Consider the following 16,342-nt stretch of genomic DNA (forward strand, 5'->3'; position numbering starts at 1 on the left):
TGTCACCAGAAGGCTGTTTTCACATCTGAAGGAGGAAAGTTTCAGGTTTCAGTTTTTTACTGATGGAGTGGGAGAGGATAATTAACCAGATAACTGAACGTTTTTTTGTGTGACTCAAATGATTATTCAAATAGTGTTTTACAGCAAGTCTGGAAGGGATCTTTAAGGCATTCTGGTTTTGTAAATCAAAGGAATAAAGTGACTGATGTGAAGTGAGTCATCACCTTATACAGACTTTAATGAGCCTCAACATACAGCATTATTTCCAAAGTTCTTTGTAATACGGCAGATGTAAACATTTAATAAAAGAAACAAACAAAAGAATGGACTAGAAAACACAGCATTTGAGAATATTTAAACAAATTTACTTAATTGGATGTTCAGTAAACTTTCTCAGTTACTTTTACATTATACATGTTACATGAGAAGTCTACGAACACATTACCCAGTTTTATTTTAGTTAACTTAACTTCTGATGCAGCCGGGGAATTTTTAAAGTTAATTAACTTTACCTGTGTTTCAACCAGAAGAACAATATGACAGCTCCATGGCAAAGAAATCCCTTGTGTTAATACTTTCTGATGGTTCAGAGGAAAATGAAGGGCTGAACTTCAGCTGAACACAGACGCAGACGCATCTACAACTTATGTACAGCTTCATTCACAAAATTCAGAAGTAGAAATAATATTAGGACGAGGGTTGGAATTTTCTTCTTGTTTATTGATGTTAACAACAAAGTTTTGGCTTTGTTGTTTGCTCCCTGAGAAGAGAGACGTGTGTGAATGAGTTTCGTTCCTCTCTTCGTTCCTGAACGTATTTAGTCCAAAATAGTTACCAGTGACGTCGGCAGCTGGTGTTGGCCAAGTCCTGGCTCGTGGTCCGCGTTTCAGTTCATCCCAAAGGAGCTGGAAGTCAGGGCTCAGTCACGTTGTTCCACACCAAACTGGGAGAACCAGACATTTATCTGTCTCAACTGTCACAAAGTTAAAGTTACTAAAGCTATCGTCCCAGACGTTGAATCATACAGTGCTGGCAGCTTCATCAGTGAGTTAGCTGTTGCTCTTAAGTGCCAGGATGTGTTAACCCCTCCATCACACGTCATCATCCCACTCTTTTCCCTTCTGACTCACTGTACTGAGAAAATACTGAAATACCTCTTTTCATTTCATCAAAAGATTTGTATACTGTAATTCTACATTTCAACATGGCTAAGATATTTGGCCCTCCACCCCAAAAGTGAATGACTGTTTGGTTTGTTTGGCAAATGCTGGTGCAAACGATATCTCATGCAACGCCCATGTAATGCACCCGGCGGCGGAGTTTACTGATTGATATTTATTTCCTCGCGCTGAGATTTCCTCAGCGTGAGCAGACGAGGGAGATGGAAACTGGGAGAAGCCGAGCACGCTAGGAAACAGCAGGCCCTCACATTAGACTCTGCAACAAGGGGTCGCTGGGAAAACTGCTGCAGAAAACCAGGACGACAATTTAAAACCCAGAAGCATGTTAAACAAATACAGACATGCAATAGATCCACTGTCAGCATTAATGCCTGGCCGTTCACACACGTTATTAGGAAAGAGGGCAGCGTTGTTTTGCTGGCTCTCACTTCCCCGAAGGCATACAATACCCCTTTTTATAGCTCACTTTTTAAAAGCCTATTCAACCAAACTCCTGTTGCCTGAGACCAAAACCAACGACTCGCTTGTAAAAAAAAAAACAAAGTACCAATTGACCCTCCTCTTCAACATTGTGTTGCACGACCCTCGAAGGATGAGACAGGACTGACCCTGGACCTGTTCTCAAGTGCCACAGAGTGAAAAGACGACGATTAGCATCTCATTGTCGGTCCGCACGTTTGATTTAATTTGAGTTCAAGTTCAAACCTTCTTTGCGTCAGTTCATTCAGGTCAGATCCCATTTCCGTACACTTCACAGACAACAGAACATGATGCGTGAATGGCTGCTCTGGATTACCGCAGCCCTTCATCTTCTCATTGACTCCTGCATTTGATCTTCATGGCCGGGCTTTGACTTTACAATATGTTGATAGATTTTACGAGAGTAGGCGCTGTACTTGCACTGAGCTTTTTCAGAGAGGGGGAAACAGCCTTTGATGGTCTGAACTAATCTTACTGAGTGAATTTTACATTTCTATCTGACATCTGTCCGCCTGGCCACGTTTGGTTATCAACAGAGCCAAAGATAATTTCATTTCACTTTCATTTCAACATCCGCACGAACTTGTTTTGCATGCAGCCCTCTACACAGATTCAGAAAAGCCATTTTCCGGAATCATCAACAAAACTTAGTTGGTGCATGATTGATTTACAAGACATTATCCTGGTATTTCATTCAGCACTGACTCTAGACTGAAAGCACCACCATTTCAAATCCAACCATTTGACCAGCCGGAAGCCACAAGGTGAGTTGCAGCAGAGAAAAGTTGCTGACCATATTGATGCAAACTGTCTCCTTAACAGCTGCTGTCAGCTTTAAATGCACTTACTTCCTGATAAAGAGATACTTTCTTTAAGGAGAGATCAATTGGAAGTGTATAAGTTAATAATAATAAAGTATTTCTGATTCTGATATCACAATATTTATTGTTGTTAGCAGCAGAGAAAGACTGTGGCGACTAGACTCCATTGATGTGAAGCATCTTCATTAAGCGTAGGCTGAAGATGGGAGATAGGACAGGATCCCCCCGGAGTCTAGACGCTCGAGTCTCCAACTGAAATATAACGAACAAGACTTAATAGCTAGAGCCTCACTAGAGGCTCCTATCAGATGTCAGATGAAACAACAACAACAACTCAATATTTGATTCTATTCTTGGAGTTGAACTTTCAATTTAATGTAAAAAGCTTTCTATAAGGCTTCCCTCGACCAAATGCTGTTAAATTGTGATTAGAACATTTCATGTGTGTCTATCTGTTAAATTATGAGATACAGTATTTTGTGTGCATAGCTGTTGATAAAGGGGAAGCTCACAGAGTGCCCAGAAGAGAAACGGTACATCCTCTGAGGAACATGAGTCCGCTCAGTGAATTTTGTTTCAGTCTATTTTGATATTTTTGGGATCACCAAAACTTTGGACACCGGCTGTCACAAAGTGGCAACAGATGAGAATAGTGCCACGAAGGAAAATCAGAGACAACCAGAGAATTAGGAATCACGTGAATCCTTCTTGACACGTATTTGACGATCCAATATGATAACAGGGTAAAAACTTGAATGCAGACAGCGTCACCTTTCATTTCCCTGCTGTATTTGCATGTGTTTTCATTGTTGGTGCACGCCATCGGATCAACATCCCATCCACGTCAAAATGAGTGCTGGGATCAGCGACAGCACGTGAAAAACATCCGTCAGCATAAGGGAATTAACTCAAACATAACAACAAACTTGATATTTATATCAAAAGCATCCTGCGAGCTCCTGGCTTAGCAGGCGTAATCAGGTTAGCTAAACGTCTCCTGTGGGGAAGTAATCTACTTTGATGCTCTGTCTGCTACCAAAACATTGAATCTGTGTCAGGCTGCGCAGGCTGAGCAGCTACTACCAGGCCAGCCCACTCTGTAATTCAATTACATTAGTTGACTCATGTCCTACTTAACGTCCAGGCAGCCAACAGCCTGATTACAGAAGCCACAAATTGTCAAATGCCAAACCTGAATAAACAAATAATGTCTCTCAAAAGCAGGAGGGTTGTAATTATCCTCCGTAATGTTATTTCACAGGACAGATGAAGTGCAGCACAGGAGTTCACTTCCCAGATCATCCACGTAGAAATTCAAACAGTTCTTCCGACTCCAAAATTAGACTTTTCCATGAACTCCTTTGACCTGGACCCATCCTCACCCGACAGCCTACAGACATTTATCGTACGTGTGTTTCTGGAAATGATTAATACCTTGAATTCCACATGATCATGTCTTATCCCACATTGCAATCAATGAAGGCGGTACCATTAATGCTCACATGCAAGCACTTACTTTAGAAAGTGATTAAAGATACCACAGTAGTATTATTATCCGCCTTATGTCTACGTTCTGATACTTTCTCTAGAATACTTTATAAAAGTGAAACTAAAATGTGAACACTGCTGGAGAAGTTATGAAGAGTGAATATGAAACCATATTATTTGCTAAAATTACAATATTTGAATGTATAAAATAATAAGAATACAATGTAAAAGTGTTCTGTTCATCAAGTAGAAATGGAAAATATAAAAAATGTTTTTTAATTACTTTACTCAAATATTTACATTATGGAACTCAATTTTAAGTTTAAAAAAAAAAACATTTTAACTGTGAAACTTCATACAGCTTTGGAAAGCTTAAATAATAATAATAATAACTTACCGGCATTAATGAAACAAGCTGTCAGATCTGTAGAAACAATATTGATCATGTGTTGATGAGTGTATTGCAGAATTATGATCAGATAGTTTGGTTTGTCTCACCTGTCGTCACATGTAGGATGAACTAATAAATGAGTATGATTTTACATAAAAAACTTCTACCTTCTTCTCTTACTCTGACACACGAAGAACTCTGTGTTTCCATTCATTCACATGTGTATATGGAAAAAAAACTACAACTACTTTAGTGATTTTGTCACACAACACCAAAGTTATCATTATGTTTAAATGTACCCCTCGTGCTCTTCAGAGAGCGTCACTGAAATGTATTTTGGCTGGAAGTACCATCATTCTGTCACTAGATGGAGCTGCTCGCCCACGTTTGCGAAGCGTCCTGCAGCTTCAATTACATGCGAATATCTCAGTGGCTATTAAAAAAATCTGGAAATGACACTCAACACTGAGCTTTATTAGACACCTAATCATAATTTAAAAACATTTTAACAGCACTTGGCTCCAAAACATAACTGAGGAGACCACAATAATACAAATAAACAATCTACAGTGCAAATAATTGAAATTACCCAACAATAATAAACCATTATATTTAAATAAAGGGTTGTTTCTACAGCAAATGTTTATCCAGACTTAATCATATTTTTATGATAGTTTAAGGGTATCATTATAATACTCCTATCATATCATAGTATGACTTTAAAATACGTTTTTCACAGTTTATGCTTAGTTTTACCTCCTTTATCCTTTAAAACACGTCTCTGATATATTGTGAGCATGCTTTGATATTTTTATCACATCATACTTCTGTATGTTTTCCTGCTGTGTTTTTGAGTAACGTTGAAATCCTGAGCTCATCAAGACTCGCGTTAACTCTCGTGAATCTGTTGTTGGAGTCATCAGGAGCGCTCAGGGCACCGTTACCTGTCTTATTTGATTGACATCCTCTTCCACAAGCGGGGACAGCGGGCTGCGCCGCACAATGCAAGAGGAGAGGCGGGGGGAGGGCGGGCAGCGGCACCGCTATCCAATGGGATCAGTGATGGGAGGGAGTTTGTCGAACTCCAGCTTTGTCCTAACTTACTGGGACTTCTGAGCACAATATGACTGAAGCGCCTGCACCGTTATTCCACGGGACGGTGCGTAGGCTGAGCCGACCGCTCACACACACACACACACACACACACACACACACACCGCTCACTTGCACCCAAAGTTTGGATAAACTTTTTTTCCACGCATCTCCAAGGAGCAAGGAACTTTTGTGTTGCTTTGTGTTTCACGGGATTGTCAGACTCCGCTTTGAAAAGGCAGCTGAAGGAGCTGAAATGAAACTCCGCTGATCTGCAGGAATCCTTCTCTCCATTCAGAGGATTTAGTTGCAGTGAGACGCAGCGCTGCGCGGAGGAAAGGACACTTCTGGACTAGTTTGGGACCCTGAAGAAGTGTGGAAAGAGTCGCTGCTGGCTTTCCCATTGAGTTTTTCTCTGCACATTTGCTGGAATACAATGCTTTAGTGACTCGTCCAACCTCGATAAAGTTGATGCATCATAGGCATGGACTCTGTCTGAGAAAGGTGGACTGGCTAACTGACCATGGCGCTCACAGGTAGGGGCTTAGGCCGGTTCCATTTGATTTTACTGATGTTATGGACTCTGTCGCAGTACTCAGCATCCAGCCAAGTCCGTCAAGAGTTTCAGGTCCTGGAGGAGCAGCCCATCGGCACCTACGTGGGCACGATAGAGACCAAGCCCAGCTTCACGTACCGCTTCAGCGAGAACCACAAACTTTTTGCAATTAATGGCACCACCGGGGTCATTTACACCTCCTCGGTGATTGACAGAGAGGTCTTGCAAAGTGATGTCATCAACGTCGTGGTGCTGTCCAGCCAGCCCACCTACCCCACTGAGGTCCGGATAGTAGTTTTGGATATTAATGATAACTCCCCGGTGTTTCCAGACGCGTCCATTGTCGTGTCTTTTAAGGAGGACGCCAGCAGCGGCAGACAAGTGATCCTGGACACTGCTACAGATTCAGACATTGGAACTAACGGAGTTGATCACACCACGTACAGAATAGTGAAAGGCAACGAGCAGAGGAAATTCCGCTTGGATATTACAGTCAATCCTAGTGGAGAGGGGGCATTCTTGCACCTTGTTTCAACTGGAGGCTTGGACAGGGAAGTTACTCCCTTCTACCAGCTCCTGATTGAAGTGGAGGACAAAGGAGACCCGAAAAAGTTTGGCTACCTGCAAGTAAACGTCACTATTCAAGACATAAACGACAACCCCCCCATCTTTGAGCAAGATCAATATCAAACCAGTGTTTTTGAGGATGCAGCAGTGGGGTCCAGTATTCTGCAGATTACAGCATCAGATCAGGATGAGGGGGCCAATGCTGAGATCAGGTACTTTTTAGATGAAGGGACACCTTTCCAAATTGACCCTAAGGCAGGTACAATTATTATAAAAGAGATTTTGGATTATGAGAGTAAGAGAGAGTACTCCCTGACTATCCATGCAGTAGACAATGGGGTGCCCTCTCTGTCAGGCAGAACAGAAGCCACAATCAAACTTTTAGATGTGAACGATAACGACCCAGTAGTGAAGTTTAGGTATTTTCCCACAACTTCCAAATTTGCCTCTGTTGATGAAAATGCACAGATTGGCACAGTTGTGGCTTTACTCACTGTTTCAGATTCAGACTCCCCCACAGCGAACGGTAACATATCTGTTTCGATCTTAGGAGGCAACGAGCAGAGACACTTTGAAGTGCACGCGTCTCCTGTGCCCAATTTAAGTCTGATCAAAGTGGCCAGTGTGTTGGACAGAGAGAGAATTTCCTCATACAACCTGACTGTGTCTGTGTCAGACAACGGCAAGCCTATTGCCAGGTCCTCCTTTGCCAGTCTGGTTATTTTTGTGAATGATATCAATGATCACCCACCCATATTCCAGGAAACACTGTACAGAGTAGATATCAGTGAAGACATACCAAAAGGCAGCTACATTAAAGGGGTTTCTGCAACAGATGGTGACTCTGGGCAGAATGCCAATCTGCGCTACTCCCTGGTGTCTGGAAACGCTTTGGGCTGGTTCTCCATCAGTGAAAACAGTGGTCTGGTTACCAGCGCCGCTTTGCTGGATAGGGAAATAGCATCTGAAATTGTGCTCAACATTAGTGCCAAAGACCAGGGGCTGCAGCCCAAGATTTCTTACACTAAACTCATAGTCAACATCACTGATGTGAATGACCAAGTGCCCACATTTACACAAAGCACATTTCATGTTTCCCTGGTGGAGCACGCTCCTGCAGGCACTGAGCTGGTGGTGCTGTCTGCCTCAGATGACGACCTCGGGGCCAACGGAACTATCCGGTTCTCATTTGATGCAGAGACTCCAGCCAGAGTCCAGGAGCAGTTTCGCCTGGATGCCGTGTCAGGGCGATTAAGCACAGCCGTGGAGCTAGACAGGGAGGATCAGGCCTCCTACTTACTCCACATCCAGGCAGCAGACGCAGGCAGCCCTCCTTTACACTCTGTAGGAAAAGTCAACATCACCCTGAGGGATATCAATGACAATAGGCCAGTTTTCTACCCTGTGCAGTATTTTGCCAATGTGAAAGAGAACGAGCCCTCAGGTTCTTATGTAACCACGGTTTCAGCCACAGACCCCGATTTGGGTCGAAATGGCACAGTCAAATATATAATTACAGCTGGTGACGCTTCCAAATTCCGCATTAATGGCAACACAGGGAAAATCACCACGCTCGTGCCCCTGGATAGAGAGGAGAAAACTGCTTACCAGCTGCAGGTGACAGCAGCAGATGGTAGCGGCCTGCGCTCACACGTCCAGGCCATAGTCACTGTAACTGTCATAGACACGCAGGACAACCCACCTGTCTTTGGCCAGAAAGTGTACAGTTTTGTCATGTTTGAAAATGTGGTCATTGGGACAGTTATAGGGACAGTGTCAGCCACCACTGTAGATTTGAACACAAACATTTCATATCTAATCACCTCAGGGGACCAGAGGGGGCTTTTTGCTGTGAACAGCGCAGGTCAGATCACAGCATCGAGCCAGATAGACAGAGAGGAGCAGGGTTTTTATCAGCTGAAAGTTGTAGCCAGAGCTGGGGAGATCACAGGAGAGGCCTTTGTTAACATCACTGTGAAGGACTTAAATGATAATGCCCCTCATTTCATTCACGCTGTGGAGCATGTGAGTGCAGTGGAGAACTGGAGCACAGGTCATGTCATATTCCAGGCCAAAGCTTCAGACTCTGATGAAGGGACAAATGGCATGGTGGTTTACAGCCTCAAACAAAACCCTAAATCCCTGTTTCATATACATGAAAAGCATGGCCTCATCACACTGACCGGGCCACTGGAGGTCACCACAAGCTCTTACGAGGTCGAGGTTGTTGCATCAGACATGGGGGTCCCCCAGCACACCTCCAGCCTCGTCCTCATCGTCAGCGTGTATGACGTCAACGATAACTCACCGGTGTTTGACCAGCTTTCATATGAGGTCATCATCCTGGAGTCTGAGCCTGTCAATAGCCGCTTTTTCAAAGTGGAGGCCACCGACAAAGACTCCGGCCTTAATGGGGAGATTATGTATGACATCGCTGGTGGCAACACAGGTGATGTGTTTGGCATTTTTCCAGACGGGCAATTGTACATCAAAGCAGAGCTGGACCGAGAGATACAGGACAGATATAACTTAGTGGTTGTGGCCAAAGACCGGGCTGTGGAGCCGCTAAGTGCCGCCATCAATGTCAGTGTGATTCTAGATGACGTAAACGATAACCGTCCCCTCTTTAACAGCACCAATTATGTGTTTCATTTTGAGGAAGAGCAGAAGAGGGGGTCGCCTGTGGGGCGTGTTTTTGCAGAGGATAAGGACTTTGGCCCAAACAGTGAGGTCAGATATACATTTGAGACGCCGCAGCCCAACTTTGAGCTGAATGCCATCACAGGGGAGTTGACCAGCACGCTGCAGTTTGATCGCGAGTCGCTTATGAGACAAAGAGGCGCCGCCGTGTTCAACTTCGTGGTTGTCTCCTCAGACCAGGGTCTCCCCAAGCCCCTCAGAGACCAGGCCAAAGTGCAAGTTTACATTCAAGACATCAACGACAACCCGCCTAAATTCACCAAAGACATTTACCAGGCCTCCATCTCCGAGTCAGCTCAAAACTTGACACAACTGCTGCGGGTCTCCGCCTCCGATGTGGATGAGAACAAAAATGGACTGGTTCATTATCACATCCCTGAAGGCAACGAGGAAAGACAGTTCACTATTGATAGCAGCTCTGGACAGGTTACTTTAGTTGGAAAGCTGGACTATGAATCTACGTCCTCCTATTCATTGAAAATCATAGCTGTTGATGCTGGAGCTGTGCCCTTGTCCTCCTCCTGTATGCTTAGTATTAGCATCCTGGATGAGAATGACAACTCCCCCTCCTTCCCTAAATCCTCACTGTCTGTGGACGTCCTGGAGAACATGAGGATAGGGGAGCTGGTGGCTTCTGTGACCGCCACTGATGCAGATTCTGGTCAGAACGCAGACATAACGTACAGCATCACAGCCACAAACAACCACGGCACTTTCAGCATCAGCCCCAACACCGGCAGCATCTTTTTGGTTAAAAAGCTGGACTTTGAAACTCAGTCATTTTACAAGCTCAACATCACTGCTAAGGACAATGGCAGACCACCCCGCTCTTCATCCATTCCTGTGGTCATTCATGTCAGGGATTTTAACGACAACCCTCCCATATTTACTCCTGGAGACATTTTCAAATCCATCCCTGAAAATCTGCCCATCTCAGCCTCAGTCATGACAATTACAGCTCATGACACGGATGCAGACATAAACGGGCAGCTGGAGTACTCCATTGTTCAGCAGATTCCCCGGGGAAGCCACTTCAGCGTCGACCCAAGCACCGGGCTCATCTATACCAACAAGGAAGTGGACAGGGAGTTTTCAAATCTGTTCGAGCTGACAATCAAAGCCACTGACCAGGCAGTTCCAGTTGAATTCCGCCGTTTTGCCCTGAAAAATGTCACAATATGGGTCACAGACCAGAATGACAATGTTCCCACTTTTGTGTCCCAGAACGCCCTTGTGGCTGAGCCCAACATAGTCATCGGCTCCATCCTGACAACAGTGGTGGCCTTCGACCCCGATGAGGGGTCAAACGGGGAGGTGGAGTACGAGCTCGTGGAAGGGGACTCAAACACTTTCATCATGGACAGGTACAGCGGAGATATTCGCCTGGCCTCTCAGCTGGTACAGTCCCGACTCATGTACACCCTCACAGTGTCAGCCACCGACCACGGCACCGACCGCAAGACCTCCAGAACTGAGCTGACCATCATCCTCCAAGGGATGGATGGGCCTGTTTTCTCCCAGCCGAAATACATCACTATCCTCAAAGAGGGCCAGCCGCCGGGCACCAACGTCATCTCCCTGGATGCCTCAAGCCCGCGGGGCTCAGCGACCAGAGTGGAGTATTTCATCGTGGCGGTTCGCAGTGGTGGAAAAGCCGTGGGGCGCCTTTTCACCATCGGCCGCCACACTGGAGTGATACAGACGGCTGCGGAGCTGGACCGAGAACAAGGCTCCGACCTGTACCTGGTGGATGTGTACGCCATCGAGACAGACGCCAGCCAGCCCAGGACACAGCGTGCTGAGGTTAGTACACTGTTGACTTTTCTATTCTCTACAGGTACTGCAAACCACCTTATATTTTGCTCTACTGGTCTATTTGATCTGTTTGGCAGGGAGAGGGCATTAACTCACCCACTGGCATTTGTTATAGACTTTTGGACGGAATATGTGTAATGAGATCAAGCTTTGAAATGGAAAAAATGGGGAGTGAGACTGTCCAAGTCACACATAAAACAGAGCCACCTATTGCATTTGTCTGCTCATTAATTAAATTCCTTTTTTTACGCATGGTTCTGCATTATATTAAATCATAATTTTCTTGGACATGAGTTAGAAGGCCTTGTTCTTTGGCATGATAACTTTATTGTCCCCATTCCCAAAAACATACTAGCCATAACAATTCATCACGAATGTGCCTCCTCTAATATTTGAGCAGTCTGGGAAAGGGAAATGAGTGTTGCATGTCTTCTGCACGAGCTCCTCTCATGCTCTCGTGAACTGAAATATTCTTATCAGCGGATATGAACTGCACAAATCAAAAAAGGATTTTTAATTTCCCCACTGTAGACATAAATCATTCAGGGCTGCTGTTTCAGGTTCAATGGTTTCTTCAGAGTCTCAAGTAGAAATGAAAAGGAGAGTAATTCATAAGGTCTTCCAGTGCAGGTATGCATCATCAGTGCCAGTTTTACTTTGAGCCCTTGAGCCTGAGGCTGTTTTGGCACTGGGGTGGTCTTGGGGTACCTTTATACCACCGGGAACTGCTCCACAGGCAATAAGTGACCATTAAAATTGGGTGACCCCTTAAGACTCTGTGAAAAGACGCTGAGGGCAGAGAGAGTGAAACTTAAGCTGTCCACTGAGTTTGCATTATGCGATGCACCTTTTTCAGGCTTTCCCTAAAGAAAGAGGGAGTTAAATTCTCTGAAGTGTAATGCGGAAACTCTAAACCCAGTTTTGGGTGGCTAAGGCCTAGCCGTTAGTCAAATGAAAAACAAATGTGAGTCTATATATGTTTTGGAAATCTTAACCAGGCCTTGAAATGCCATATTATTACAGGCTTGATGACACACATACTACATATAAGTTTGAGCAAAAACAAAAAGGTGTAAGCTTCTTCTCCTCTTAGTGTGTTTTATGTTACTACATTTCAAAAATGCCTAATGTGAAATGATTCAAGAGTTTAAGATTAGTGGGATGCCTTTGACAGTTGTAATTGATGCCTTTTCAACCACTGCAAATATTGAAACTGAAATACAATACAGCAATCAGTTATTTGGAGACAAACTCACATATTATTGAAATCAAGGATTACTTGGCAAAATCGTGTTAGCTAAGTTAACTTAAAGGTTTGCTCGGGCCAAATGGGAATATCAAATGTTCTCTCACTTTGCCTGCAGCAAGATGGCAATCTGCTTTCCTGCAGACTCTACCGTCGGGCTAATGAGAGAATATAGTGCTTCATTCCCAAACCTTAAACTCTAGATTGGTTTCATGCTAAGCTTGAACTTTCTCACCCCTTGGAGAGATGACTTTACCATACCACCTGGCTGTGCAGTCGATCTCTCCGTTTTGAGAAGCGTGAGATCTAATAACTTGGAGGAATTCAGATGACCTTCCACATTTGGAAATATGTGCTGGTTTTGTGCTGAAATGCAACGGGCAGCCGTCTTTATGGCTATATTTTTAATAGCTAAACTGAACCAGGTCATATTCATTCAAGCTGTATCTCCTCTGTCAAAGGGACCTCAAAGGACAGCATGGTACAATAGTGTAAACCTTCAGACTTAGACTAATGTTTTTCCAGTGCAGTGTTTATATACCAGATACCCGGTAGCAACTGGGGGATTATTTCTACCCCTGGGGTTGTGACCCTTTCACATTCTCCATTTCCCATTTTCCCCATTGATTGGGTGCATGAGGGAAAGCTGGCATTTTATTTCCTCTGCTATGCACCGTGTGTGATGTTTTGGAAAGACTCAAACAAAGAGAATTTGGCTGGACTTTATCGATGGTCGTGATCTTAAACAACTGAGGACCCTGCTGGGCCTGCAGGGGAAGGAGTGGAGAGAGGGGATTCTGGGGGTTTTTCCTCACCTTCTTGGCTTCTTAAAAAGTTTCATGGTCAATGATTGTTGAGTAGATCTGTCATGTAAGAGCTTTATGTCTCACAGCAGTGCCTTACATACATTTACATACATGCATACATCTCCTCTTCAGCAGCTTCCAGGTGTCGTCTTGGAATGCAAATGACCCAGAAATTCATTATCCAGAAATCCCTGTGTTAAAGATGCTGAAATAAAATCTCTTGGCAGTAGATTCATCCATTGTTGGTGAATCCAGATTCCACTCACAGTGTTCAGGAGGATGTTTTTTATTTCACTCCAAGTTTTGATTCATCACATCCTGCAGTGTCCTCGTCTAGAGGTGGAAAGAAGCCCTTTGTCTCCACAACTCATGCAGAGTAAATTCACACTGAGTCACCTGTGATAGATTTAATCTCTGAGAGCTGAAACTTTCAAGCATTAATTCCATTTTTGGCCCCAGCGTAATCAGCGATGTGACAGCAGGTGTTTCCCAGCAGCTGTTAAAGACAGAACACCTGCGCTGGTTGGGTTGTGAGCAGAAGTGCAATATGCTTGAATGCTTCAGATATCAGAGAGAGGTGCATGTATTTACCCTTGAATCTTTTTTGTTCTTTTGCTAATGTTAAGGGATATTTTTTATATGTAACTTTATTATGTTGACTGGTTTATATGTTGATTTCCAAGAGCAGAATGATCGAGAAAAAAAAATAAAATCATTTGACTATCAAACACTCACCTGTAGGCTTGAAAGGTGAAAGTCTGTGGCTTGGCAGATGATGTTTAGTTTAGTCAGATGACATTCACAAAACATAGACAGTTAAATGGTGATCCAGTTTTCATGGTGAAGTACCTATATGTCCCTAGAAACTTCTCAAAAGTCGATCGACAGACCCCAACACGCATATTGTAAAAGAAATATAAATAAATATAAATAAATATGGCTTTTTGTGACTTTTATTTGACTAGTTCGGTATCTTGGGATCTAAGGCTGCCCAAGCATTAGACAGTATGTTGTCAGCTGTTTTTACGACTACCGTAAGTGAATGTAGTTGCTGCTAATTGTTTAGAGCCACTTTTCAAAAAACCAATGTATCCTACCCAAAGATGAGTTTTTGGTGGAGTAGTCCTTAAGAGAAACAAAGAAATACCACCTAAGAAAGAAAAAGTAGAACAAGTCGAAAAGATTTCTTTCCCTCACCTCGACTATCTCTGTTTTGTGTCCTCCATACTCTTTGCTGTCATCTGCCTCCTCACATTCAAACCCTCCAGCCCCTATAGACCAGACTGTTACAACTGTTTTCTTAAACTCACTGTGAATCAAAATGAAGTGCTGTTTTTTCGGAGAGGCCCTCAAGTGCCACATCAGTCCTTGCCCCCTCCTCTTAAAGGCATTGTTCCCCCTTGAAAGTAAACACAGCCGGAGTGTTCAACAGGCCTTCCTTTGTTTTGCCTTCGCAGATAAAGTGTTGCGCTACCCCGGCCGCGGATCGGGAGTCTTTTGTTATTTTTTTGTCTGTGCCAGCGTCTTGCCTTGGTAGATTTAGGAGTGTGTATGGAAGCCCCTGTCAGCCAGTTTTCCTCCCTTCTCCTCACCAGTGAGGGACGTGCACCAGAGCTGTTTGGAGTTGTGAGATTGAAGAAAGAAAGAAAGAAAGAAAGAAAAGAGTATTTTTGGGAGGGTTCTGGACATGTCAGACGGTGTTATTAGGAGTTGTGGGAATGAAGGAAGAGGAGGGGTGGAGGGTAACATTTTTGGAGGGTTCTGGAAGTGCCAGATATAGGCAGTGCTGCAAGGAATCATGGGAAGGAAGAGGCAAGGGCAGGGCTCCTGTTCATGTCCTAAGCAGGTGGGAACCTCAATCTGCCTGCCCAGAGCCTTTGGACATCACAGTCAGGGACTTCAGAGTCAGAGTGGATCTCTGTTGCTATGGATAGCTCGAGCTCTGTCCTCTTTGTTAAGCTGTATATCTTTGTGTCTTTGCATGTCTTTCGTGTCTGCCTGCCTGTTTTGTGTCTCTGGGAATCTGTTTGTGTCTCTGTGTTGTGGATCAGTCTGATTCATAAATCTCGTTGGCAACGAACTTCAAAGTCACTTTGCTTTTCTTTCTGTCTCTCTTTCGTTCCCTCTTTTGCTTTCTCCGTGTTTTGGTGATGCTGAACCTCCTCCAGCATGAATTCTGAGGGAAATGTGATTAGGGAGTCAGAGGAGGTTGTGGAGAAGATAGAGGGCAAAAAAACAACCTCTCTGAAAATACATAAAAACCTGTAAATCCAGGCAGGTCAACAAGGCAGGGAGAAGAAGGTCACGTACGCCTGGACAACATGATACGGATGCTGGTTTTTGTGTGTTTGTGTCTGAGAGTAAAAATTTAAATATTGATGACTGCAGTTTCTAGAGAAAGGTCAAACAGTGATACTGATAGCCCCCTCAGCAGAGCATTTAATGTCCTTTGTCGAATCAAACTGAACAGAAAAAAACGTTTTGATTACATTCGAATCATACACAAGCTTAGCATTAAAATTTCATGGTCCTCAGAAGGGACATTTTACAGCAACTGGAAGAGGAATGATGCAGAACAAACTGCCTCCTTGTGCATTGTAATTCATGGTCAAATTGCATTTTTTTGAGTGTGTCTTTGCTTGTGCACATGTGCTTGAGAAAGGGTGGCAACAGTCCGTTCTGGCCGTAACCAAGGTTGTTATTCATGCAGTAATCCGGCAGGACACGGGTTTTTGAAATGGTCATCAAGGAGGTGAGCATCTGCTCGGCCCTCCTGGTAGGTGGTCGCTCCGGGTGAACCTGTGGGCGAGCCGGTGCCGAGCAGAGCAGGTTGTCCCAGAGCGCCTGTCCGTTTTACGAGACAGTCGCTGTAAAAGTTGGATAAACATTCACTCATGCATAGATGCGTGCAAGCAAATGCTGCCAAACACACACACACACACACACACACACACACACACACACACACACACACACTGACCACACTCCTTCTCATTGCAGAAAAACGTAAAATGGTAGCCACAGTCAAAATAATTCAGTTTCATTTAGATTATTATGATTACGTTACTGTCAAATAAGATCATTGGGATACTTTGTGACTTCTATTCTGCAGATTCAAGCTGAGCCTTAATGAAGCCAGAGGTTTATGTCCTGCTTTTATTACATGAAACTGTTTGTTAGTGTTTGTCTTGTTTCATTT

At 44.0% G+C, this 16,342-nt stretch overlaps 1 protein-coding gene across 1 annotated transcript in view; it reads left to right on the plus strand.

Annotated features, from left to right (window-relative positions):
• The first annotated feature begins 5,976 nt into the window (after positions 1 to 5,976).
• Positions 5,977 to 16,342, plus strand: part of fat4 (FAT atypical cadherin 4) — a 98,434-nt gene continuing 88,068 nt past the window's right edge. Inside the window, exon 1 of the mRNA XM_070912949.1 lies at positions 5,977 to 11,079. Coding sequence (XP_070769050.1) covers positions 5,977 to 11,079 — 5,103 coding nt within the window. The remainder of the gene's footprint in view (positions 11,080 to 16,342) is intronic.

The sequence above is a fragment of the Enoplosus armatus genome, chromosome 10 (genome assembly GCF_043641665.1).
Source record: "Enoplosus armatus isolate fEnoArm2 chromosome 10, fEnoArm2.hap1, whole genome shotgun sequence".
NCBI classification, from domain to species: Eukaryota; Metazoa; Chordata; class Actinopteri; order Centrarchiformes; family Enoplosidae; genus Enoplosus; species Enoplosus armatus.